The sequence below is a fragment of the Rhamphochromis sp. 'chilingali' genome (genome assembly GCF_963969265.1).
Source record: "Rhamphochromis sp. 'chilingali' genome assembly, chromosome: 17".
NCBI lineage: Eukaryota > Metazoa > Chordata > Actinopteri > Cichliformes > Cichlidae > Rhamphochromis > Rhamphochromis sp. 'chilingali'.
The window spans coordinates 15,391,194-15,413,325 of record NC_137944.1 but is presented as its reverse complement, the minus strand read 5'-3'; the positions used below and the strand labels follow the sequence as shown (position 1 = coordinate 15,413,325).

General features: G+C 40.9%; 1 protein-coding gene across 1 annotated transcript in view; it reads right to left on the bottom strand.

The window, feature by feature from the left end:
- The window catches only part of kcnh8 (potassium voltage-gated channel, subfamily H (eag-related), member 8), a 57,722-nt gene that overhangs the window by 16,398 nt on the left and 19,192 nt on the right, over window positions 1–22,132 (bottom strand). The window contains exons 2-10 of the mRNA XM_080863151.1: window positions 20,667–20,900; window positions 16,398–16,529; window positions 13,482–13,609; window positions 12,046–12,283; window positions 11,788–11,945; window positions 5,577–5,781; window positions 2,883–3,092; window positions 1,378–1,577; window positions 96–345 (exon numbers count right to left, since the gene is read on the bottom strand). Of these exons, the coding sequence (XP_080719277.1) occupies window positions 96–345; window positions 1,378–1,577; window positions 2,883–3,092; window positions 5,577–5,781; window positions 11,788–11,945; window positions 12,046–12,283; window positions 13,482–13,609; window positions 16,398–16,529; window positions 20,667–20,900 (1,755 nt within the window). The remainder of the gene's footprint in view (window positions 1–95; window positions 346–1,377; window positions 1,578–2,882; window positions 3,093–5,576; window positions 5,782–11,787; window positions 11,946–12,045; window positions 12,284–13,481; window positions 13,610–16,397; window positions 16,530–20,666; window positions 20,901–22,132) is intronic.

Genomic DNA, 22,132 nt, shown 5'->3' with positions numbered 1-22,132 from the left:
TATTAAGCTTGCTGTTTCCTTGTTAAAATTAGAAAAGATCTGTTTTCCTTCCGTCTTCCCACCCCCGAGCCCCTTCCTTCTCCCTTTTATCATACCCAGAATGGCCAGCACCATGCCATCTTTCAGCACTTCCATGGATCCTGAGCAGACAAAGAAGATGGCCTGGAGAGCGTCACCCTGTCGAAGGAGGTACTCTCCTGGAGCACAGAAAGAGGTCTTGATGTGCAGTGACAGGGAGCGCAGGCAGCCGCGACTGGCAGAGGCAAACAGCGACAGCTCCAGGATCTCCTTGTTAAGGTGCATGGTGATGTCAGATCGCAGCTCATCTGGGAAGTCCTTCAGCAGCTGTAGAGATGGGGGGGAAATAGAAATCAGAGAAGGATGTGAGCAGCATGACACTTGTAATTGTAAGAAAAAAAAAACACATGTACCTAAAGTTAAAAGATATTATTATTACTATCATTATGTAGTAATAATTACCTTTATACACCATTACCAACCAATGCAACACCTGTGGCTGCAACACAGACAATATAAGGTGAGAATTTGGAGAAACGCTGTCATTTGCACATCATCTATCTGTCCATCCCCTCAGCGGGACAAAGATCTGCAGCTCAGCAGCATCACAGCTGATCAATGAGTCATCAGAGCCAGGCTTACTTTAATCAACAGGCCCATCTATAATTCATTTGTCTGGGTTTCATCATCATCACTCCCTCCACTCCCTGCTCTGTTTTCTGACAGCTGTCTTGCAGGCATTCACAGCCTAGAGGGACGAGTTGCTACTATACTGCTGACTGGTTGCCTCCGTTTCCCTGAGCTTATCAAGCAGAGGTGTTGTTCACCATGTCTTACTGTGTGTTTTCTCTACATGGTCCTGAAGCCACATTTGCACACTTAGATCTGTTTGCACGTTTCCTTTCACCTGATGTTGTCTTCAACAAAAACAAAATCTGGTTTTGAAAACCAGCCTCGAATCATCATTTTTGAAACTGAAGGCCGAGAGCTTGTCCTCTAAATATCATCATGCATAGACAAAAAAGTCATGTCTTCTTCTCCCTGTGAGTCAGTGCTCAGGGCTAAACACACCTGCATTCACTGTGGGTAATCATAGTACCAATGATTGTATTTTCACCTCTACCGTGAGCCTAAATGTGGCTGACATGTAAGGAGTATGTGAACTTTCAAATGAGTTATCGGTCCCTGTGGGCTGTGCTGTTGGACATTTAAAGTACAAGTGAACAGACCAAGTAGGGAAAGGGTTAATACCAACTGAAGTAATTACTGTATTTGATGCTGATGTTGGGATATCGTCAATGCAAAGACACTTCCAATTTCAGTTTAGCAAAAACCAATCAGGTCGTCTTCCTTTCATACCTCATTACAGTCGATGCCATTGTTGACCGACCAGGTTGTTTGAAAGTACTCCAGCATTCGCTGCTTGAGGCTCTGCGGCAGATGATGGACACGTATGAAGTCCTTGAGATCTTTGGTTTTGGTGTGGTACAGAGACCAGCGTGAGTACATCCTCTGGATAATGGCTGTCACATTACCAAAGACCAAAGCGTGCATCAGTGCTGCAGGTAAGAAGAGATGAAGAAGGAGAGTTAATGAAGTGGACAGTAAGCATGGATGACATACAGTGAAAAATGTGCTGACAGTGAATTGTCAAGACAGGGAACAAAAATAGGAAACCTGACTAAACTCTTTTCTAGACTGGTTTTGTATCTCACAGTAAACCAAAGAGAAACATCAGCACAAGTGTTACAAGTGCAGCACAATAACAGTAGAAAAACATGGAATTGGACTCAGATCATAAGTTGCTCAAAGCAGGTCAGAGAGAAACATCTAGAAACAGGAACTCTGTCATATTTCTAAAATATTAAATAAGCAACAGGAATAAGGCAGGAATACAACAGTTCTGCCTCCACTTGATTTCTATGATCAAATAAACATCAAATCAACTAAATATACACATGCATATCCTGCAGCTCTACTCCTAGAACACAGGAACATCAGGATTAGGTCTGGCAGGGTCATATTTGACTGGGATGACAGATACCTGTCCTGTTCACCTAAGCTCATCCACTTTTCAGCGGTGCTGCAGCTGTGTCGCATGCTGCAAGACGGGAAAGTGGGACTGCTGTGACAGCGATTACTGATTGTGGCATGAGCCATTAATGAAAGAAAACTGAGCTTTAAGCTTCACCACTGAAAACTAATTACATTTTATGTTTTACACTGTTGTAAGGTCATTTAGTCATATTGTTATTCATGTTTGCATTGAATGATGGAATAAAATGATTTAATTCAATTCCACCCATCCAGTTTGGCCTATGTTTCCATATAAATATGAACAGGTGCTTGGTTCAAGTTTTTATTTCGTGTAAACCCAACAGGGATAGCGTGTGTGTGTGTTTGTGTAAGCACATGTTTGTGTGGTGTGTCTGTGACAGCTACTGCTACTGCCCCAGGCAGCCAGGGACATTTAGCATTTAGCTGAACCAGAATTGGGAGTGTCCACAGGGAAAACCCCCACCACGGTGACCTCCCCTCATCCCCAAAACACAAATGTAGTGTAACAAGCCAGTTTAAACCGGATCAGACCTTCCTGCAGTTGTCTGCCAGTGAAATATAACAGCTTACAGTGAAACAAATGATGGACCAGGATCAGATTTTGTTGATGTTCCATCCATCCGTCTATCCTGCTTCACTGCGTATCCGATTTCAGGTAAGGGTCATTTGTACAGGTAAGTATAATTCCACACACTGTTGTCTCAATCTGATCTCATGATAAATGTAAGCATTTCCATCATTTCCAAAACACGTGTGCACTCAAGTTAATGTGACGATATCTCACGACTGATCGTTTGTTCGTGTACCTCCTATAAGCATGACACAAACGGAGAAGATCTTCTCAGCGTCAGTGTTGGCTGACACATTGCCGAAGCCCACGCTGGTGAGACTGCTGAGTGTGAAGTAGAGTGAAGAGATGTAGACGCTTCGGATGGAGGGACCACTGCCAGAACCATTAACACCTCCTGTGGGATAGTACGGCGACTCCAGACGCTTTCCCAGTTCATGGAGCCATCCTGTTTTAATATAGTGTAAACAGCAAACGGATGGTCAGACAGAAACGTTAAATTTGTTTCAATTTCATAACAGCAGTTAATATAAAAATTCAACTCGACTTGTAACAAAATTTCCACAAAATTACCAGCCTTCATTTTTACTGGTTATCATGAAATCCTATGCAGTAATTGGTGAAAAGAAATCTGCATTGTTCTCATGACCCACTGGATATTGACCGGGATCCAGTTATGAAGATGCAAGAACAAGGTAATTGTGAACAGCACAGCTTATCGATGCTAACCAAAAATCAGCCCAACAGGCCTCGTTATACATAAGTGACCTGAGGACTAAAGGGGAAGCCTTGTGTTTCGGTATGAGAAGAATTAACACATTTTGCACTGATTTTACAATGCACACACACATAAGTGATGCAGTTGTTGCACCCACCTTTTTTTACGGCTCTACCGTAAAGGCTTAAAATCCTATATGAAGACCCTGATGACAAATGCATATACAGGTAAATATAAGATCTCACTTGCAGAAAAAACCCTGTATCTCTGGTTTTAACGGCACTTCAGAAATTTAAATATGACTTCTGTCCTGTTCAAGTTTGTCTTCTTGTGCACCTCTACACTATTGGTGATGAAAGCTTTTTTTTTTTTTTTTTTTTTAAACCAAAAAAAAAACCCAAAACCTGCAGCCAGCGAGCCTGCAGGTAGTGCATCAGGTGTGAAGCATAAAAATGAACATGACTTTGAAGTTGCTGAGTTTTGGGGATGTCCAGTGTTGTCACAGGGAGAACATTCATGAGCCAGAACAGCACAATCTTTACTCACCACAAATCCAATTAAGCATATTTCACTCTCTTTGAATTTGTCCACTTCTCCATAATAATAGTTAAAGGCTAACCGTTCTGACACAGTGGAGTAGACCCTACATGCAGCATAGATGCACAATTTGCAGGTGCACTGAACAGGACTCTCCGGAGAACAATCTATCAATTGCAGCTAGCACTGGAAGCAGTCCAGAGGTCAACATGAAGGTCAAGCTGAAAGGGCCAATTTTAAACGAGTTAATGTTTTTGGCCTTTAGGGATACAGTCTAGTCTGTCTGTCTGTCTGTGTCTTTTATTATACTAGCCTTTATTATAGCCTTTGTATGAGTCTGTTTATTGCACAGATTTTGGCCCATAGAAGCTCAACGTTTCTTTTATACTGAGTCTGACAAAACTAGATAATGACTCCTTCAGCTAGAACAGAAACTGAGGCTGTTTTTTTAGCCCCACATTTTGTCCCAGCATTTGATGTCACCGGAGTCAGTTTTCCATTAGCATCCTGTAACAAAGTTGATAACAAATCTCTGCAGGTACACATCACATTACATGTACACTGTTACCACAGTGGTGGGTAGCTCTGAGACTTATTAATTTATTTATTTTCACATGGCTACAATATAATGAATTCAATTAATTTTTGGTACAAAACACAGCAACAAATCTTTTTCTTTCTTTGTCTGGTTCTCTGTGATATTCTAGCAACATTTGTGGTGAATCAGCACATTCAATGTCTTCCTGCGAATGATAGGGGGTGGGAAGATTGTATTACATTACTAATCCAAGCACCAACAGCGCCTGAAGATGCTACAACTGATACTGGCAAAGTGCCCAGTAGCACCGGTGCTATGCTGAAAAAAAAGGTCTCGGTTACAAGTCGTTGTTTGTTTTGACATCATAGGATTTCAAAGGCGCTTCGAAGGAAGAACACTACAGATGCAATGTTTTATGTGAGACTGTTGATGGAGAAGTATAGAAAAGGTCGAAAAAAGTGGCACTGTGTCTTTGTGAATCTAGAGAAAGCATATGATATGGTGCCAAAGGAGGAGCTCTGGTACTGCAAGAGGAAGTCAGAAGTGGCAGAGAAGTATGTTAGGGTGGTGCAGGACATGTATGAGGACAGATAGACAGTGTCGAGGTAGGAATGACAGATGGCTTTAAGATGGAAGTGAGATTCCATCGGTGATCTGCTCTGATCCTTTTCTTGTTTGCAAGGGGACAGATGAGGTCAGGCAGGAGTCTCCTTGGACTAGGATGTTGTGACGACACTGAGATCAGCAGTGAGAGCAGGGAGCAGATGGATAAAAAATATGGAGGTATCCTCTGGAGAGAAGAGGAATGAAAAACAGGAACTACGTGTGTGTGAATGAGACGGAAACAAGTGGAAAGGTGAAGGTGCAAGGAGCAGAGGTAAAATAAATGGGGTGAACCATCCAACACAACGGACAGTACACGTGAGAGGTGAAGAAGAGAGTGCAGGCAGAATAGAGAGGGTGAAGAGTGTCAGGAGGAATTCGTGACAGAAGGATAGCAGCAAGAGTGAAAGAGAAGGTTTACAAGATGGTAGTGATGGTAGGAAGCAGATGATCCACTGTGGCAAACCCTAAAGGAAGCAGCTCAAAGAAGAAGAAGAGTTTGAAGATTTGCGGTTAAGATTTCCCCCGCCACTGACCAATATCCCAGTTGTTCGTGTTGTCCTCCATTTCCTTCTTGCCGATGATGTACCAGATGCAGGCCATCCAGTGAGCCAGAAGGGCAAACATGGACATCAGCAGGGTCAGAACCACAGTGCTGTGCTGCGAGTAGCGGTCCATCTTTTGGAGCAGCCTCAGCAGTCGAATTAAACGCACTGTCTTCAACAGGTGCACCACTGACACCTGTAGGTAAACAATAAACCAAGGTGAATCTATTTGTAGATAATGAAGTAACTGGTTACATACAAGTTTTACTGTTAAGAACTTTCACATTAAAGTGAAGTGGAATTCACATTTTGGATTGACAGATGTATTTTTAATTATATGGACAAGGATACATTGAATCTTCTTTAAAATGGTTCTTATTATCAAAGAGTTTAAAAAAACACATAAAACTGACATTCTGTACTAAATTTCAAAGCCAGCATGAACTTTAAATGATTGTCAGTTATTAACAGTAGTCTAACCAACAAATTCTTCTCAAGAGATATAAAAAGAAGTGTCGAAGAACTAAAACATTAAATGTATTTTCAGTTTTCTCAAATTAACCAGCCAACTGGTGTTAAGAAGCTCCCCACTATGATATTTATGGGAGGCATATCAAATAATAGCCACCGACTATGTTAATAATATTTGATTAAGCCACTTTTGTGCACATGCAGCACTAATTATAGGAAAAAAGAAGCATTAGTTACTCAGTTGCTCTCTGACTCTATAATGTGATCTGTATCAAGATTTGCTGATAACCTTGAATGCAAGAGAAATCAGCCTGTGTGTTGGTTTTGTGTCTTAACTTAAAATTCCCACCTTCAGCCGAGTTTGCTTCTCTGGACTTTTTATGCCTTTTCTGTTTTCCTTCATTCTGTAACCACTTAAATTTTGGCCCATGTCTTCTGAGCCCTCCTCTGACTTGCACCTGCTCCTCAGGCAAACTGCGCGAACAGTCTATCATTTGGGACTTGCTGTCATCTTTCCCCACAGGAGATGTACACACCAGGTATTATTAAGAAAGATGTAGGACAAAGAGGACATGTGATACATGTTACATGTGTATTTGTGTAGCGAGGAGAGGAAGCAGGGAAAATTGGGTGGGAAAGTAGGCCAAAAAAATACTGTATATAAAGATAGGGTGTAGTCAAAGCATCCAGACAGTTATCTTCACTTCCACAAAAATAAATAAATAAATAAATACAATAAATCATTCAGCTGTGATATTCTAATCAAGAAATGTCCTTAAAAGGGATTATGATCCTGTTCATATCAATTTAAGGAGAAGAAAAACAGGAGATCTCAAGATCACGTCACTATATTTAAAAAAAATAAGGACTTGGTTTTGGATTTCTCTGTGCAGTAGCAATTAGTCACTGAAGTAGTTTAGGCCATCTAAGAGAAAACAAAACACAGTGATTAGATAAACTTCCTTAAAGAAAAGGAATTCTCCATCAGCTGTGTATAACGGGGCCAAATCACCAACACTGCTGATAAAAATGGTCTCCTGCAAGTGCTTCCAGCAGCACCTTAGGGTCCTCTATGCTGAGCAAATGGAACAAAGCATCAAGAGAAGAGTGACACATTAGAATGATAAAAATAGTGTGCAGGAACACTGGGACCAAAGAGGTCATGCTAGTTAGGCCTTGCACGACCCAGGTAACATGATATATTCTGTGCACAGTGTTTAATGTCTCAACTAAACATTCAAGGCAAGATAACAAACATCACATTGCAAACATTGCAAAGCTAGCCCCAAAGTATGTGGTACCGGACCCAGAGGGTTTGTCTTTAAAACTGTAGAGGCTGGGAAATTATAGAGAGTCAGAGTGAGGAACCCTATGCATTGAAGATGGGGCCCATCAAAGGTGGCCAGATTAGTACAGTGAGATTAATCAGTCTGTCACACTACAAACAGCCTCTGTCATGCACCCAGAAAAGTCGCTGACTAGTCAGCGCAATCAAGACTTCAAGGAAAATGTCAAAGAAAAAGCATAAACTGCCAATTGTAGATAAAACATTTCTCAGTATTGCATAGGTCAGTCTCACGTCTAGACGGTCACTTTAACCTTGCATAGATGTGCAATGCATTGACTGTGGTGTGGTGTTGTCAGGGTACATCTCTGAATGCTAAGCTTATGCAGACAGAGAAGCTAAACCAGGGTCCATTAGAGTACCATGTGCTGACACACCGCTGCATATAATCCACACATTGTATGCAAAGCTAACCACACCATAACAACACAAAATCTGTGTGGATGGATGTCCAACATCTGTGTCCACAGCACATGCATTATTTAACATATGTAATAAAGAGTGTCTTTTCTTTGGGACAATTTGTTTCTCTGGCCCCTGGGTTACATTTGATGTGCAGACTCAGATATTTTCTCAGGCTCTGTGCTGATTATCAGCAGGGCACCGTATAACTATTTCATGTAGTAATAACTAGAATATATCAAGGGTTGTTTGTGTGTACATGGGTGCATGTGAGGGGACAAGGTAAAGGAGGGAATTACAGTGCTTGAACAAAGCTAAGAGGAGGAGATATGTGGACTGTCCTTATCAGAGCTTCTCCTGCACATGTCTCCAGTTTTATGGTAGCTTGTCCTATCGCCATGAGAAATAGAGAGCTGGTGCAGCACGAGGCGTAATGAAGCCTCCTACTGAGCCCAGGGGAGAGGCACCATCTCCCCTCCACTATCTATCACCACCCCACATCCCACCTATGGAGCGAGCAGGCTGCGCCACGTCCCGTTCTCTCCAGCGCCATGAGTGGTAAGCAATATAATGTAGCCAGCAATGCATATGTGCACCACCTGCTACTTTTTCCTTTAACTTTTCCTCCTGTCACTTCCATCTCACCCCTGCCATTCACATTTTCATTTCCTCTGCTTATCAGGTGTGAAATATATATGCTTTGCAGCCTGATTGCTTACTTCTGCTTTTTGTGCGCGTGAGACCATAAGGTTGCAGAAATGCTCATTATTTCTCCCCCTGTAGCCACGCCTTTAGCCCTGCACGCCTATCACAACAGCATGGCCAGTCATGCATGTTTATTTATTTATTTATTTTATTAATGCCACGGTATCAGCCCAATAAGCATGAATAACATTGTTCCCTAATGCCAACAGGGCATCCAGCCATACAGACCCAGGAGACCTACTCACAGCAGCTAAATCAAGCGGAGGTTTCTGTTTGCATCAACTATGTACTGCTGAAAAAAATGTTCATATCAGTAAAAAGCCAGATAATCTCAGCACACTTTTCATTTAAGAAAGAAGTAAGAAGTGAATGAAATGTACATTGGTGGTAAACATTTTCAAGTGAAGAAATGCTATTCAAATTTCCGCTCAGGACACGTTTTTGGACCTCCTGTGTTATTTTCTTGAAAAAATATTTCAGTCAAGCAGATAAAAGCAAAATTTCTGTGGGAACTAAAATGTACAGTTGTGCATGGAAATGCACACAAAATTTCAAGGTCAAGGTCAAGTTTATTTATAAAGCACATTTACAACAGCTCATGCTGGACAAAGTGCTTTGTAAACTAAAAGGCAACTAAAATAAGTAAAATGCACAACAATGATGTTAATGGGGCTGTTAAAACAAAAAATGTTCAGGCCAACATGTGCTAAAAGCCAGTGGATAAAAATGTGTTTTCGGTAAAGATTTAAAATGTTCGAGTGTTTGTGCAGATCTAATATTTAGAGGCAGACTATTCCAGAGTCTGGGACCTGTCACAGAGAAGGCTCTGAAAGAGTAAAGTTTTAAATTGGATCCTGTAAGGAACAGGAAACCAGTGTAGAGAGGCCAACTCTGGGTTATACGCTCCTTCTGTTTTGAACTAGTCAGCAGATGAACAGCTGCATTTTGGACCAACTGGAGATGATAAATAGAGGTCTGGTCCAAAGTACAGAGAAAAAGGGAAGAGTATTGAAAACACCCAATAAAAAGGAATATATCCAAGGAAAAGGACTAATCGGTGAGTATTGGTAACCTGCCTGGAGCTTGCTGTTCATATAAACAGTGGGTTTTTTTTATATTATTTAATTACATATTTCTTCTGTTCCTTTATTCCCTCACAGTAAGAGTACAGCATTGTGCTAAAGTCTTGAGCTACCCCTCATATCTTTTTAATTTTGTAGGAAAATGCAAAATAGGTGCGATGCAGTGAAATAAGTGCAAGCATAAATGATAATATAATCTATATATATCAAAAATCAGTCATGCTGAAAAATGAAGCTGCTCCCAATGAAACTCTGTGTAGAGGATCAAAATGTGATGGTACTTTTCTGTGTTCATAATTTCATCAGTGTTGATAAGCTCTCCAACACTGCTGATTGAAATGCAGCCCAAACCCATGACAGAGCCTCCACCATGTTTTACAGATGGCTGTAGACACTTGCTGTTATACATCTCTCCTGACCTCATCTGTACATATTGACTTTTTGAACCAAAAATTTCAAAATTGGATTCATCACTCCTGTTACCACTAATTTTCAGGCCAGTTCTTAATTTAATTTTGAATACCATACCTGTTTCCCTTCATTAAAAATGGCTTCCTGACAGCCACCCTTTCACTGGCACAATTTCTCATGAAGCTTCAGTGAACAGTAGCTGGATCAGCTGAAGAACCAGATGCATCTCTTAGGTCCTGTGTCAGGTCTTTGCTGAAATTTTCCCCTTTTCCTTAAGAAAACAACTTTCAAATACTGTTTATCGTTATTTTTATTTTTGTTTTTTGATCACTCTGCTTTAATGACTTACTCCAGACAATATCGAGATACGCTTCCAGTTTTAAGTTCACATTTCTTTGGGAATCACTTTGTTGGTGCAAAAATACTATTTTATGTCTGCCAACTCTGTTATGTTTTGCATTTTTTGTGCATTCAGCTATAAAATTTGGGTAAAATTATGTGTTTTTGTGACAATCTGCGGGTAACAAAATGATGCACAGAAACCTTTTCATATATACACTTTCAGCGATAACCAGTGTATAGACACCCAATATATACATACAAATTACAGCACCCAGAATCATAGACTTGCTTTTGCTTAATTCTATACTTTTCCCTCTGTCCCCTTCTGTTTCCTAAACTTGTGAAATATGTACAAACATTATCTGCATTTTATAATACACAGAGCAATGATCATGGAAAATGAGAGCATTATAGAGACTATGAAAAAGAGCAAGAAAGTGCAAGTGACACAAAACAACAGAAAAGTCACAAGATAGAATGCGAAACACACTAAAAACAGAAATGACTGAGACATATGACAAAAACAACAGGGAAACAAAAGAGAGGAACACCGCTGAGGCCCCATGGCTCATTTCGGTGAAAGATGGCTTCTGTTCTCAAAAGGGACATCAGCATGAATGCTGTCCTTAGAGGAGACTTCACGCAGAACGTTCCTCAATTACTAGCCATTCCTGCTGATCCCAGCGGGGAAATGGAGGAACTCATGGCCTGGTACCCCTACACACAAATCCTGGCCTACTGAGCATGTGGTATTTCCATTAATAGAGTCTTGTATCAAACCGGTACCACTGCCTGCAGCAGCCTTTTACTACTCGCATCCTTTCCCTCCCTCCTTACCTTGAAAGTAAATATTTTTTTTCATTTTGCTGATTTTTTTCAAACAGCGGCCGAATTCTTCTATTAACCGTCTCCTTTCATAACACAGATCTGTACACTTTCTTCCTGCTCTTTAATACCTGTTCTGTTCTGAGCATTTAGTCAAACACGCACCTATTTGAGACTGGATGCTTGTGTGCATCCATCCAGTACTCCGTATTGAGCTTTTGATCCACTCTACAGCAGCTGAGTGAGCAAACAGTGATATTCAGCACAGTCAAAGCATCCCATTCTCTAAATTAGAGACCAGAGAACGAAAAGTTCTATAAGCAACCAATCAAAACCTCCCTAAAGTGCAATGCTTCGACTCAGTGACATCATTCATCCGGGGACAAGACAACACAGTCTACCTAATTGCTCCAGATCTCTGTTTCTTCCTCCTCTCAATTGTTCTTTAGGGGGATATGTATTTTACTAAAGCAACAGAAAAAAAGTTTTAATGATGCAGATGTGATAGTTTTGTCAGTGCTTGCTCAGTGCACGTAATTAATATCCCAAAGAGACACTGAAAGAGCTCTGGAAACCAAATTATGTTGCGGTGTTAGGCATCGAGCCAGTTGCTACTCACCACGCTGACTTTCACGGCGTAGAGCAGGTCAAAGGGCAACGCGGCCACCAAGTCGATGATAAACCACGTGGTCAGGTAGTGGATGCATATCTGTCGTGCGTCGAAGACCACCTGGCCTGACTTGCTGACATAAGTGGTACGAAAATTGAAAACGATGTCTGGCAGTTGAAGAAAAAAGACACACACAGGCTTGGTGCTTATTATGAAGACTCAATTATTTACAAGTGACAATAAAACAGTTTTAAGACAGCAACCGACCTATGATGAACAATATCTCCACGGCAATGTCACTGACGGTTGTGCTGCGGGTCAGGTCGTCATCGTTACCGATGAAGCACACGTTATAGGGCACCGTCACGGCAACGTAGAACGTGGCGAGCAGAATCAACCAGTCCCATCCTGCTTTGAATGTGCTGTAGTGTAGTAAGATGAATTTGGATTTCTTGGCATCTGCTACCTTATACTCGGGCAGAGCAGGTAGGTCGCCAAACACATTCTGGATGGGACAATATAAGGGGGAAAAAGCCAGTTTATCCACCTATTTCCACCTACAGTCAAGCGAAAAAGAAAGCACGCCTTCTTTTAATTATTCAGGTCATGAAGGTTTGACAGCATTTATTAATGCACAGCTCTCATAATGTTCCAACTTTCAATCAGGTTGATGTACTGGGCCATTGTAGCACTTTGATAATTTTCTTTTCAGAAATTCTGTTCAACATCCTGTTGCATGTCCCAATTTGGGCCAAATGTTAGCTGTTTGACTGCTAATGTCCTCATTTATGACTCTGAAATATTTTGGTATACAGAGGGGTTCATGGTCTCCAAAGTATCCAGCTCCTGTAGCTGAATTTCTTAGTCTTTACCCCCCATCACCGTGCTAAAGGTTGGTATGAGTTTGGCTTTCACCGAGTGTGGTGTTGCACATTATTGCCAAATATCTCTGCTTTGGTCTCATCTGTCCAAAGCACATTGTTTCTGCAGTGTTCAGTTTAGTGAGAAGAGGGTTTCTTCTGACAGCTCTTCCACACACGCTGTCATTGTTCTGTCTTATTCCTATTGTCTTTAACTTTAACATGTAGACTTTGAGATGTAGCTCTTGGACTTTTTGCAATACTCTGAGCATTGCACAGTCTGACCTCGGGGTGGATGTGATGGGACATCATGCTGGCAATTGTCTTGAATATTTTCTACTTGTGAATCTATTTCACTGTAGAATGATGGACTTCAGATGGTTTAGAAACGGCCTCATAGGCAGCAACAATTTCTCTAAGATCATTGCTGATGACTTTCCTTCTTGGCATTATGCAACACACACCTGAATTCTGCAGACCAACAAACTGCCAGAACCTCTTCTTTCATAGAGGTGCTCACACTTGCTAATATTCAGTTAATCAAGTACATTAGACCCTCTTTTTACCACACTGCTTTTGCATTTGACTTGATTTTTTGTTAAATAAATAATCACATTATTAATACAGGAATGAAATTACTCAAACTATTCATATTGTTGTAAATTCACTGTTTGTGAGAGATATTTGCTCCTAGCCCTTGAGTGTGTCCATTGTGCTTCACTAACAGCAGTTATCTTCTTAATTCCCAAATTGCACAATCTGTCCCCATCCACTTTTTAAATGAATCCTTCATCACAGTGCATCCTGTCCCATTGTTTGAAGAGGCTGATGATATGATGATACCTTGTTGAGTTTAATCTTGCTCTTCTCTCTGCTGTGTAGGTGCCCAGAGATGTGATAAAGTACGGTACTGCTCCGCAGACGAGCCGAGCTGAAAGGAGAGCCTGTTTTCACCCTGCCGCGCCGTCGCTCTGGAAATGCACACAGGGAAAAATTAGTACACACCGCTCTACAACACTTTACCCCCCAAGGTTAACTGATGACTGAACCAGCCATTATACTTGATGAAATACATAATATTCTGCCTTGAATAGGAAAACATGAATATGCAGCAGTGGGAATAATTCATTTCTAAGCAAACTGTGTTATTTGATCAGAAATGCAAAGATAGTGAATGATATTTACAGTCCTTTGGCCTTTTGTTTGGTCAAAAAACATTTATTATGCTTTCATCCGCTGTACTGGACAAACCCGTTGACTGATAATGTCTTATTGTGTAAGTACCATCTCGAACAAAACAGTGAAATTTTCAGCTTTGATAAGTCGCCACTGGGGCAAAGAGGCAGTTCAGTAAGGTATATTTTCTGTGGTAAATTGCTACTGGTGTGGGACTGTGTGTAGCAGATAAAGTAGATAGTGCAGGATAGTGCAGGAGTGATGTGTTCAGACTGAGGAGTTGGGTAATGGGAGAAGGCACTTTATTGCTGCTGGGTTCTGGGCCTCATTCTCACCGCTGCGCACCCACAGGAAAGGACTAAGGCTAGATTGGCTTGAAAGGGGATAACAACGATAACAAAGCTGCAGAATAGAAGTGATAACTGCTTCTGAGTGTCCTTTGGAAAGTATATGAGTTCTCTGGTGTGTGTTGTGGGTGTGTGCGCGTGTGGACCACAGACAAGGAGAAAAGACAGGGCTCATCCATAACACGGTGCAGCCTTGGGGGACGCGACACGGCAGGAGCACAGAGGCAGAGACATTCTTATTTTTAGATCTAATGAATTTCCCTCCACTTTTAAAGCCATTCTTGTGTGGGTAGAGGGGGCACACAGGTAGGGAGGGGTGGATGTTGTGCATAAGTAGGGGAAGCCGTGGACAGATTGTAAAATCAGATGGAATAGATGAGAAACTCATGGAGGGATGCAGTTGTGAAAAAAGTACTCAAGGATGCAAAAAGTCAAGTAGAGGTGAGAAGCCGTTTTGCCAAAGGTGAAAATGTTTGTCATAAAAGAAGAGAACAAACAAAGGAATGACAGGAGATCGACAAGATACGCAAGAGTCTCGTCTTAAGCTTGAAAGTTTTTGAAGACTCTTCACCTCTCATTCAAGAGGCTTCTTCAGCTCTAAAAGCAAAAGGTGGAGGGTCCCACGTATTTAAACCCTGGTGAGTTGTCCCTCGAGAAGTGGTTGTTGACCAATATTAATCATGAAATAAGGTGTGAAAAAAGGTGTGGGTCATTACCACCGGAGGTTTTGGGTGAAACCACTGTCAGACCTTGCCCCACCCTATCATCTAACCTAATGAGGTTACTTGACACATGATTTGTGATTTGGGTAAGGTGCTTGTGAACGGAAGAAAGAAGAGTGACCTTTACCCTTTAGGTGCACTTGTACAGTGTTGTCCTGTCGAGCTCGCTCTTCTATGTTGTGTCATATCTTTATGTAGTGGCTGTTTGGGTTTTTGGTTAAAGCATAAAGTTCAGGTCATCACTAAACGGAAGATCAGTGGTTCGATCCAGTCTGCATGCCAAATATCCTTTGGTAAAAATACTAGATGGCCTAAGTTGATCTCCAAATCATCCATGGGAGTGTGAATGGGTGTGACTGTTGGAGAGCAATTAACCATAGAAAAAAGTGCTTATAAGAATGGGTGAATCAGACAATTTTTATAAAGCACTTTGAGTGCTCAGGTCTAGTAGAAAAGCACTATGTAAGAACCAGTCCATTTACCATTTGCCTTAGTTCACAGGAAGACACACATGATTAATAGTGGGTCTCAAACCCATTATACTGTGCTGTTTGTCTGTGTCAGAGGCATGCAGCATCAGCCTCTTTCCTTTTCTATGAAAAGCATTTCATTATATGGGCAAAAATAACTTTGCTTTCTGCTTCCAGTTCCGCCTTATTTACAGAGTAATTAGGCAAATCCAGAAGAGGAAGGTCTGAGATGAGAAACGTGAGTTTGCTTACTTCACAAGCACATAGATTCACACACATTGACTCTGGCTTTAGCTTAGCTTCTTTATGTATTGATGAAAATCACAAAAGCTGGAAACATTGATTGAAGTTCATTTTTAAATTCCCTATCAGACAGAACATGCTAATCCTGACCAAAGCACCTGAACAAAGACTGGTTTTAGATTAAAAAAATAAAAACAAAAACCGATCTATTGTCTTGAAATGCAAGTAAAGGCTTTATACATAATTTATTTAAAGACAGGGACTGATACAGTGGTTAGCACTGTTGCCTCACAGCAAGGTCTTGTATTTGAATCCACTGGACATGTGGGACCTTTTTAGGGTTTGTATGTTCTTCCTCATGCTTGTGTGCGTTCTCTGTGGTAAACTTGCAATTATAATTTGACCGCTGGGATAGGCTCTAGCTCCCTGACGCTGAATTGAATGGATGGATGGATGTTATATTAACTCTTGGTCTTTAGTTTGCACTACAACCTTTTGCCCCACAAACCTAACTTGTACAGTATGCAGTAAAGAAAGATGAATAACAGTATAAGGGGACCTTACTACTTTCCATTGGAGAGATCAAATACACTCAGCTTCAACACATATTTTATGCAACAGCTTAAGGGGATTGTTTTTGTCTACATCATGAAACACCAGTTTAACAATTGAATCCGATGGATAAGCTGTGGCTGCTTACATTATAAAAATCCACATGCAAAATGAAGATTAAATATTTGGGGATTCTGGTCACCTCTCTTTAGAGGACATAACTTCCTGTACATAAATGCACATACAGACCTTCCCTCTTGTCTTCTTGGATGGCTTTGACTTTAGTGTCAGTGATGTCCTTAAATGAAGCCAGAAAGAGCACCACGTCGCCTTTTTCGTTCTTAATTGGCACAATGTCCAGCAGGCACCAGAACAACACAGCTGAAAGGGGAAAACACACACAAGATTTACAGTTTGTGCGTATACCGGTGTGTTTATGCAAAAGCAACAGTTCCAAAGATTTTGACTTATTAGTGAGCCTGTCTACAGCTGGATGCCCCTCGGGGGAAGCAGAGACTTTAAATAGATCAAGCCACTTTTCTCCAGGCACAGCAAGAGATGAACCCATCTCTGAGGTCCCATCTCCTGCTAAATAGATTCCTTGTCAAAGAGACTACAGGTCAGTATTGTGGGCAGTGTTTCTGATCAGAATGAGTGTGCTCGATGTGGTTATTGTGCACTTGTTAAACGATTGATTTACCAAAGGAAAGTGTCATAGGAGACAGATTTGTGCATCCAGAAAATACAAGTAGACCACATTGTATCCTTTTGTATGTACTGTAGATGAGCCAAAAAGTTAACAAAATGCATACTGTGGAATTATCTCCAGCCTGCCGTCTGCCTCAACTTTGTGGAACATTTCTTTTTAGTTCATTGTTTTGGTTCCACAGATCAAAACTTTGGGACTGTTTTTACAGCTCTCATTAAAAGCCACTGTACGCTGCCTGCCGAGCACCGAACAGCAAACAATTAGGAGCATGCTAGTGAGCACAGTGGAGCATTCAGTAGCTAAGGGACAGATGTTTTTCACAGAATTTTGATGAGACTACAGCAGATTGAGAAGAAGAGCAAATATTGGGCTTGGATGGACTGAAAATTTGAAATGAAACTAAATCGTGTTTCGTGTCCTCTGGATCTGCATATGTGCAGTTGTCTGCTTATGAGTTTACTCCATCAGCTTAAAAAGTGATCAAGTCAGGGCTGTATCTAAAAGCGAGTTTGTGTTCCTTAAGGACCGTCTGGAAGTCTTCTTTATGTTAATTATTTAATCACATCAAATTATACCTAATCCACATCAAGCTGGGGGATTGTGCATGGCTGGCAGTAAATAATAAGGACAATATTTAAATAAACCTAATCTAGGTAGGTAGGTGAACATTTTAGTTCTTTAAAAGGATTCGTCTTTTTTTAGCACACAATGTCACTGTGACAGTAGAGATCTTTGCTCTACCTTTACTGCTTTTCTGCTCAGTAATTAGAAATGAGTTGTTGATCAAGAGGGATTTCCCATGGAGTTCCCTCCCATCTCTCCCACTCACTAAATCCCCCTCACCTCATGATAACTAAATCTCAGTATTTTTCGTCTCCCCGTGTGTACATGCGAATATCTGTCTGCCTGCAAGACAAGGCAGCACTATCAAGTACACAGTGAGAGAAAGAGCCTTCTTGATTGCGATCATGCAGCGTTGGCTTTTCTCAGGCAGACAGACGGAGGACAAACTGAGTCAATCAGCCGCGTTTACTTTCGGGACGCTGCTGTGACAGACGAAAACGAGAGGGATGAGGCAACACAAAAAGGCTGAGGCAGGGGAGGAAGCAGCAAGATAAGGAACAGAGACATAGAAAAAGCGGTGCCAAAAGAACAATGTGGAGATGGTAATAAGACCGGGACTGAAACAAATGGCATTGCCATGAGAGAAAGAGAGAGAGATGAAATGTAACAAAAGGGCTGAGTGAAAAGAAAAGGAGATGGTGGCAAAGACAACAAAGATGCGGGTAGAAAATCACATCTGTGATGCTATTAGCAAAGCTGTGTATACCCTGCACGACCTGCTGAATTTGCTTTAAAAGCCAATCAAAAATAAACACATGCAAACATGCTAAAAAATCTGACATGTGCACGAATCACCATCTCTGTTTTACTCGTTTTGAGAGAGCATGCAGCATGGCAAATCATCTTCACAGCTGCTGTCAAAACAGCGTAATCACAAACAGCTTTTGATCAGTTCACACAATGGTGTTTGCAGATCTCGCAATTTCTAAGTCCTCTGCAATATCAGACAGATTTGTGTGTTTTGAACATCCTCTATTAGGCGTGCACTAAAGTGCAGTAAATATGTTGCATGTGCATGCAAACTTTATTATAAACAGCAGTGAAAAAAAAAACAAAGCAGGTAGTAAGGCAGTCACACCTGAGTTCTACTTATTGCCAAACGCACGGGTGCAGGAACATCAATTACCCCATGACTAGATACTAATTGGACTTTTATATTAGCAACCCATCTACACGGGAAGCCTTTAGAATCTCCTCTGTGGTTGATTCTGCTGTGTATTGCCTAATTGATTTTGATGTGAATTTGATGAATGTTGTGAGTTTTGAGTCGATATCCTTTTGGGCTCCTGCAGCTGTCCAGGTTTTTAAGATTTTTGTGACTGGTGGAGCATCACTGGTGAATATTCCACTCATATCCTAAGTGGAAGCTAGTGGAAGCAAGTAGAAAAAAAAGCTCTTTTTGGTTAATTAAAATCTTTTTTCAAACCTCGTTTTAGTCTTTAGTTTACTTTTAACCAACTACAATAACCTTCTGGGCAGGACTCGAGATGTGACAGAACATGTAGGTAGTACAACATCAGTCAAAGGAGAAGTTGGACTTCTACTGCTGACTTTTACTCTTCTGGAGATGAAGAAATGTGTGCGGTAAAACCAAGATGGAAAATAATGATTTAGCATCCAATAATTTGGTTATTTATAATATTTTTCTGTCTTTCCTCTCACACCCAACCAGTGTTGGTGGAGTCTGGTTCTGCTCGCGGTTTCTTCCTGTTAAAAATGAGTTTTTCCTTCCCACTGTCACCAAGTCCTTGCTCACAGAGCCGTACCATTTCTTTCTACTATTGTTGGGTCTTTATCTTTCAATATAAAGTGTCTTGAGGAGTTGTCATGAATTGGCACTATAAAAAAAAAATGGAACTGAATTGAATTGAAAGTAATATGATGGTCCTCTCAGCTGTAACCTCATCTACAGTATAGACTGGCTGAGCCCAGTGCTGTGTAAATTGATGGCAGCTTTAGAGACATTGAACCAACGCTGTTTGTTTGAATCAATGTTTAGAAACAACAGCTCGTAAAGTGACAAGCTCATTTGATCGATTTAAAAACATTAACAGCTGCTGGAACTTGCGGTTCTAGCAGCTGTTGCAGGCTCCATCTCCGTGCCAACAGAAAATAATGTCGAGGCAGGTTCATTGCTCACCACTGATCTGTTTGGACAAAACAAAACAGAAATCTCCACAACCGAAAGTGAAAAATAAAGCAATCCAGTCAGATTATCAAGGAAGAGACTTTGCCCAGTTGCACAAGAACAGATTTCTTTTGTTTCCACAGACTTTATCAAATGTGTCATGTTGAAGGCTCAGTTGGAAACTCACGAATGAGCCCTAATGTGAAGTGAAAGAGAGACACTAAACTGATAAAATGAATAACTTTCCTCCTGGATTGTGACAGAGGAACTGCTGAGGTATTCACTAAAAAATACAACATTTGGCTGTCTGGGTGGAAACGTGTTTTTCTAATTATTTTGTAGATTCACAACTGGATCTGTTAAAAAAAAAAAACCCAAACAATAAGAAATAACAAAAACTCTTAAATGCAGGGGTACATAGCACCATCTCAGCTTGTATCACAGCAAGTGTGTATCTGCTGGCACCCTGACGATCTCATTATTTTGACTCCATTTTGTTCATTGGCCGGCTCGCTAATCAGCGAATCACACACCGAACCATACTGCACCACAGCTAGTTTCTGGTCTCGGTTTAATTGAAGGAGACGGGGTTAAGGAGTCACTAGCAGACAGCTATTAAAGTTTAATATGTCTCAGAATTAAATAATAACTGTAGGACATTCCCGACTGGTGGCTTTGTTTAATCACCATTTAATGAGAATGGCTCAATAAAAGAAGTAATACATCCATGCCTTCTGCCATTGCTTCATCTATCGACTGGCCCATCTACGCCAGGTTAAATTGACCTTCCTCAGAAATAGCCACACACAACTGCCATCCATTCGTGGAAATCTGAAAGACAAAGTACCCCATGGTGCAGTATCTAATAGCTTTCTGAGCCTGCCTACCATCTATGATTCCACAACCTAATTGGCAAATGGTAAATAAAGGCTCAGACTCTGCACTGCGTTGTGAAGCGACTCGGCATGAGCTGAAAACAAATGATAAATGAAGGGAGCCAACAATAATTGAGCACGCAACTCAAATACTACAGCTAGGAAAGTGACATTTGACTGACCTGTCTTTTTGTAGAACATGATCTCATCCTTAAACTCTTTGCGCTCCTCCAAAGCCTCGTCGATGCTGAGGATGATGCTTTCGCTTGTCTCAGGACCATACAGGAACTTACAGGCGCAGCTCTTCTGCATGACCTCTGCCCGAGAGAAGCCTGTGAGCTCACAGAAGCCATCGGAGCAGTACACAATGGGAAACCCCTTCGACACCTGAGCATTGGCCAGGATGAAGTTGCTGTCTGCAAGAGAAAGAAAAGATAGAAAAGACTATTATCAAGGTTATGGTAGAATTTTGTTTTGTTTCTTTTTTTCTATTTACCTGGAAATAATGAATGCCTTTTATGAGGTTTCTGCTAAAAAGGAGAAATAAATGGAGAGCTCAGGATAGCTTAGTTCAATTCATAGCTCCTTTCCAAAGAAAAGGAGTAAACTGTTACATTTGGCCAGTGACCGAAAACAGATATAAAACAGAACTCTAAGAGCAAATTTCATTTTAATTCTTCTTTATTTTGCTGCTTCAAGAGGCCCTTCAGGTCCCAGAACCAATCTCCTAGCAACCAAAAAAATACACCATCTAAATTCACCATTGTTACTAACATTTCTTCTTTTTCTCCTCTTTACCTTGGTGCTTGGGTAGTAGTGTACAATTGGTTTTAAGAGCATTTTCACAGAAAACAGTAGTTCTGTATGTCTGAAAAAAACCCATTGATGAACCAAAGCACTAAGGAAACTAAGAGACAGCCTTTATTGCTGAAAAATGAGGGCAATGCAAAAGTGTCTCTAATGGCCACTTGAAGCTCATTCCTGTCCCAACAGATTCCTACGACGAATTCAAGAGTATTAAAAGCATGTTTACAGGCTGGTACAAAAAGCAGTTTGGCCTTTATTCTTCCCCGTTTTATAACAACAGTACAATTTAGTGAACTTTTTTTGTTTTAAATAACTCATCCATTTGGTTAAAGCCTATAATTAGGGGTGTGGTTGCACTGACTGCTTTGGGTCCTGACAATTAATTTATTTCTAAAACTGCTTGTACCTTTGGGGGCCTCCTGAAGTATTTTAATGGAATTATCTGAAAAATGACTGACAAGGAAATTTGTGCTTCAGTTTTTTTGTGAATGAAATTCTGCTCTTTGATGAGTCTGTTACTTTGCACTGTTTAGCAGATATCTATGTACACTAGTACAGTTTATGGGTGCAGCTTACTAGCCATGGTTGGTAGCATTAGCTGATAATTTGGTGCTCTATCCTCTCATCTATGTGCTATATGGACAAAAGTACTTGGCCTTCTACATTTTATGGCTACAGGAATCGTTTGGCCATCGAAACTCATGCCATGAAGCTTCCAGTGCACAGTCTCTGTGCTGATGTTAATGGCAGAGGAGGTTTGGATCTCTGCAGTTACTTAGCGTTGCAGACCTTTATGCACTATGCACCTCAGAACTCAGCGAATCCACACTGTAATTTTATG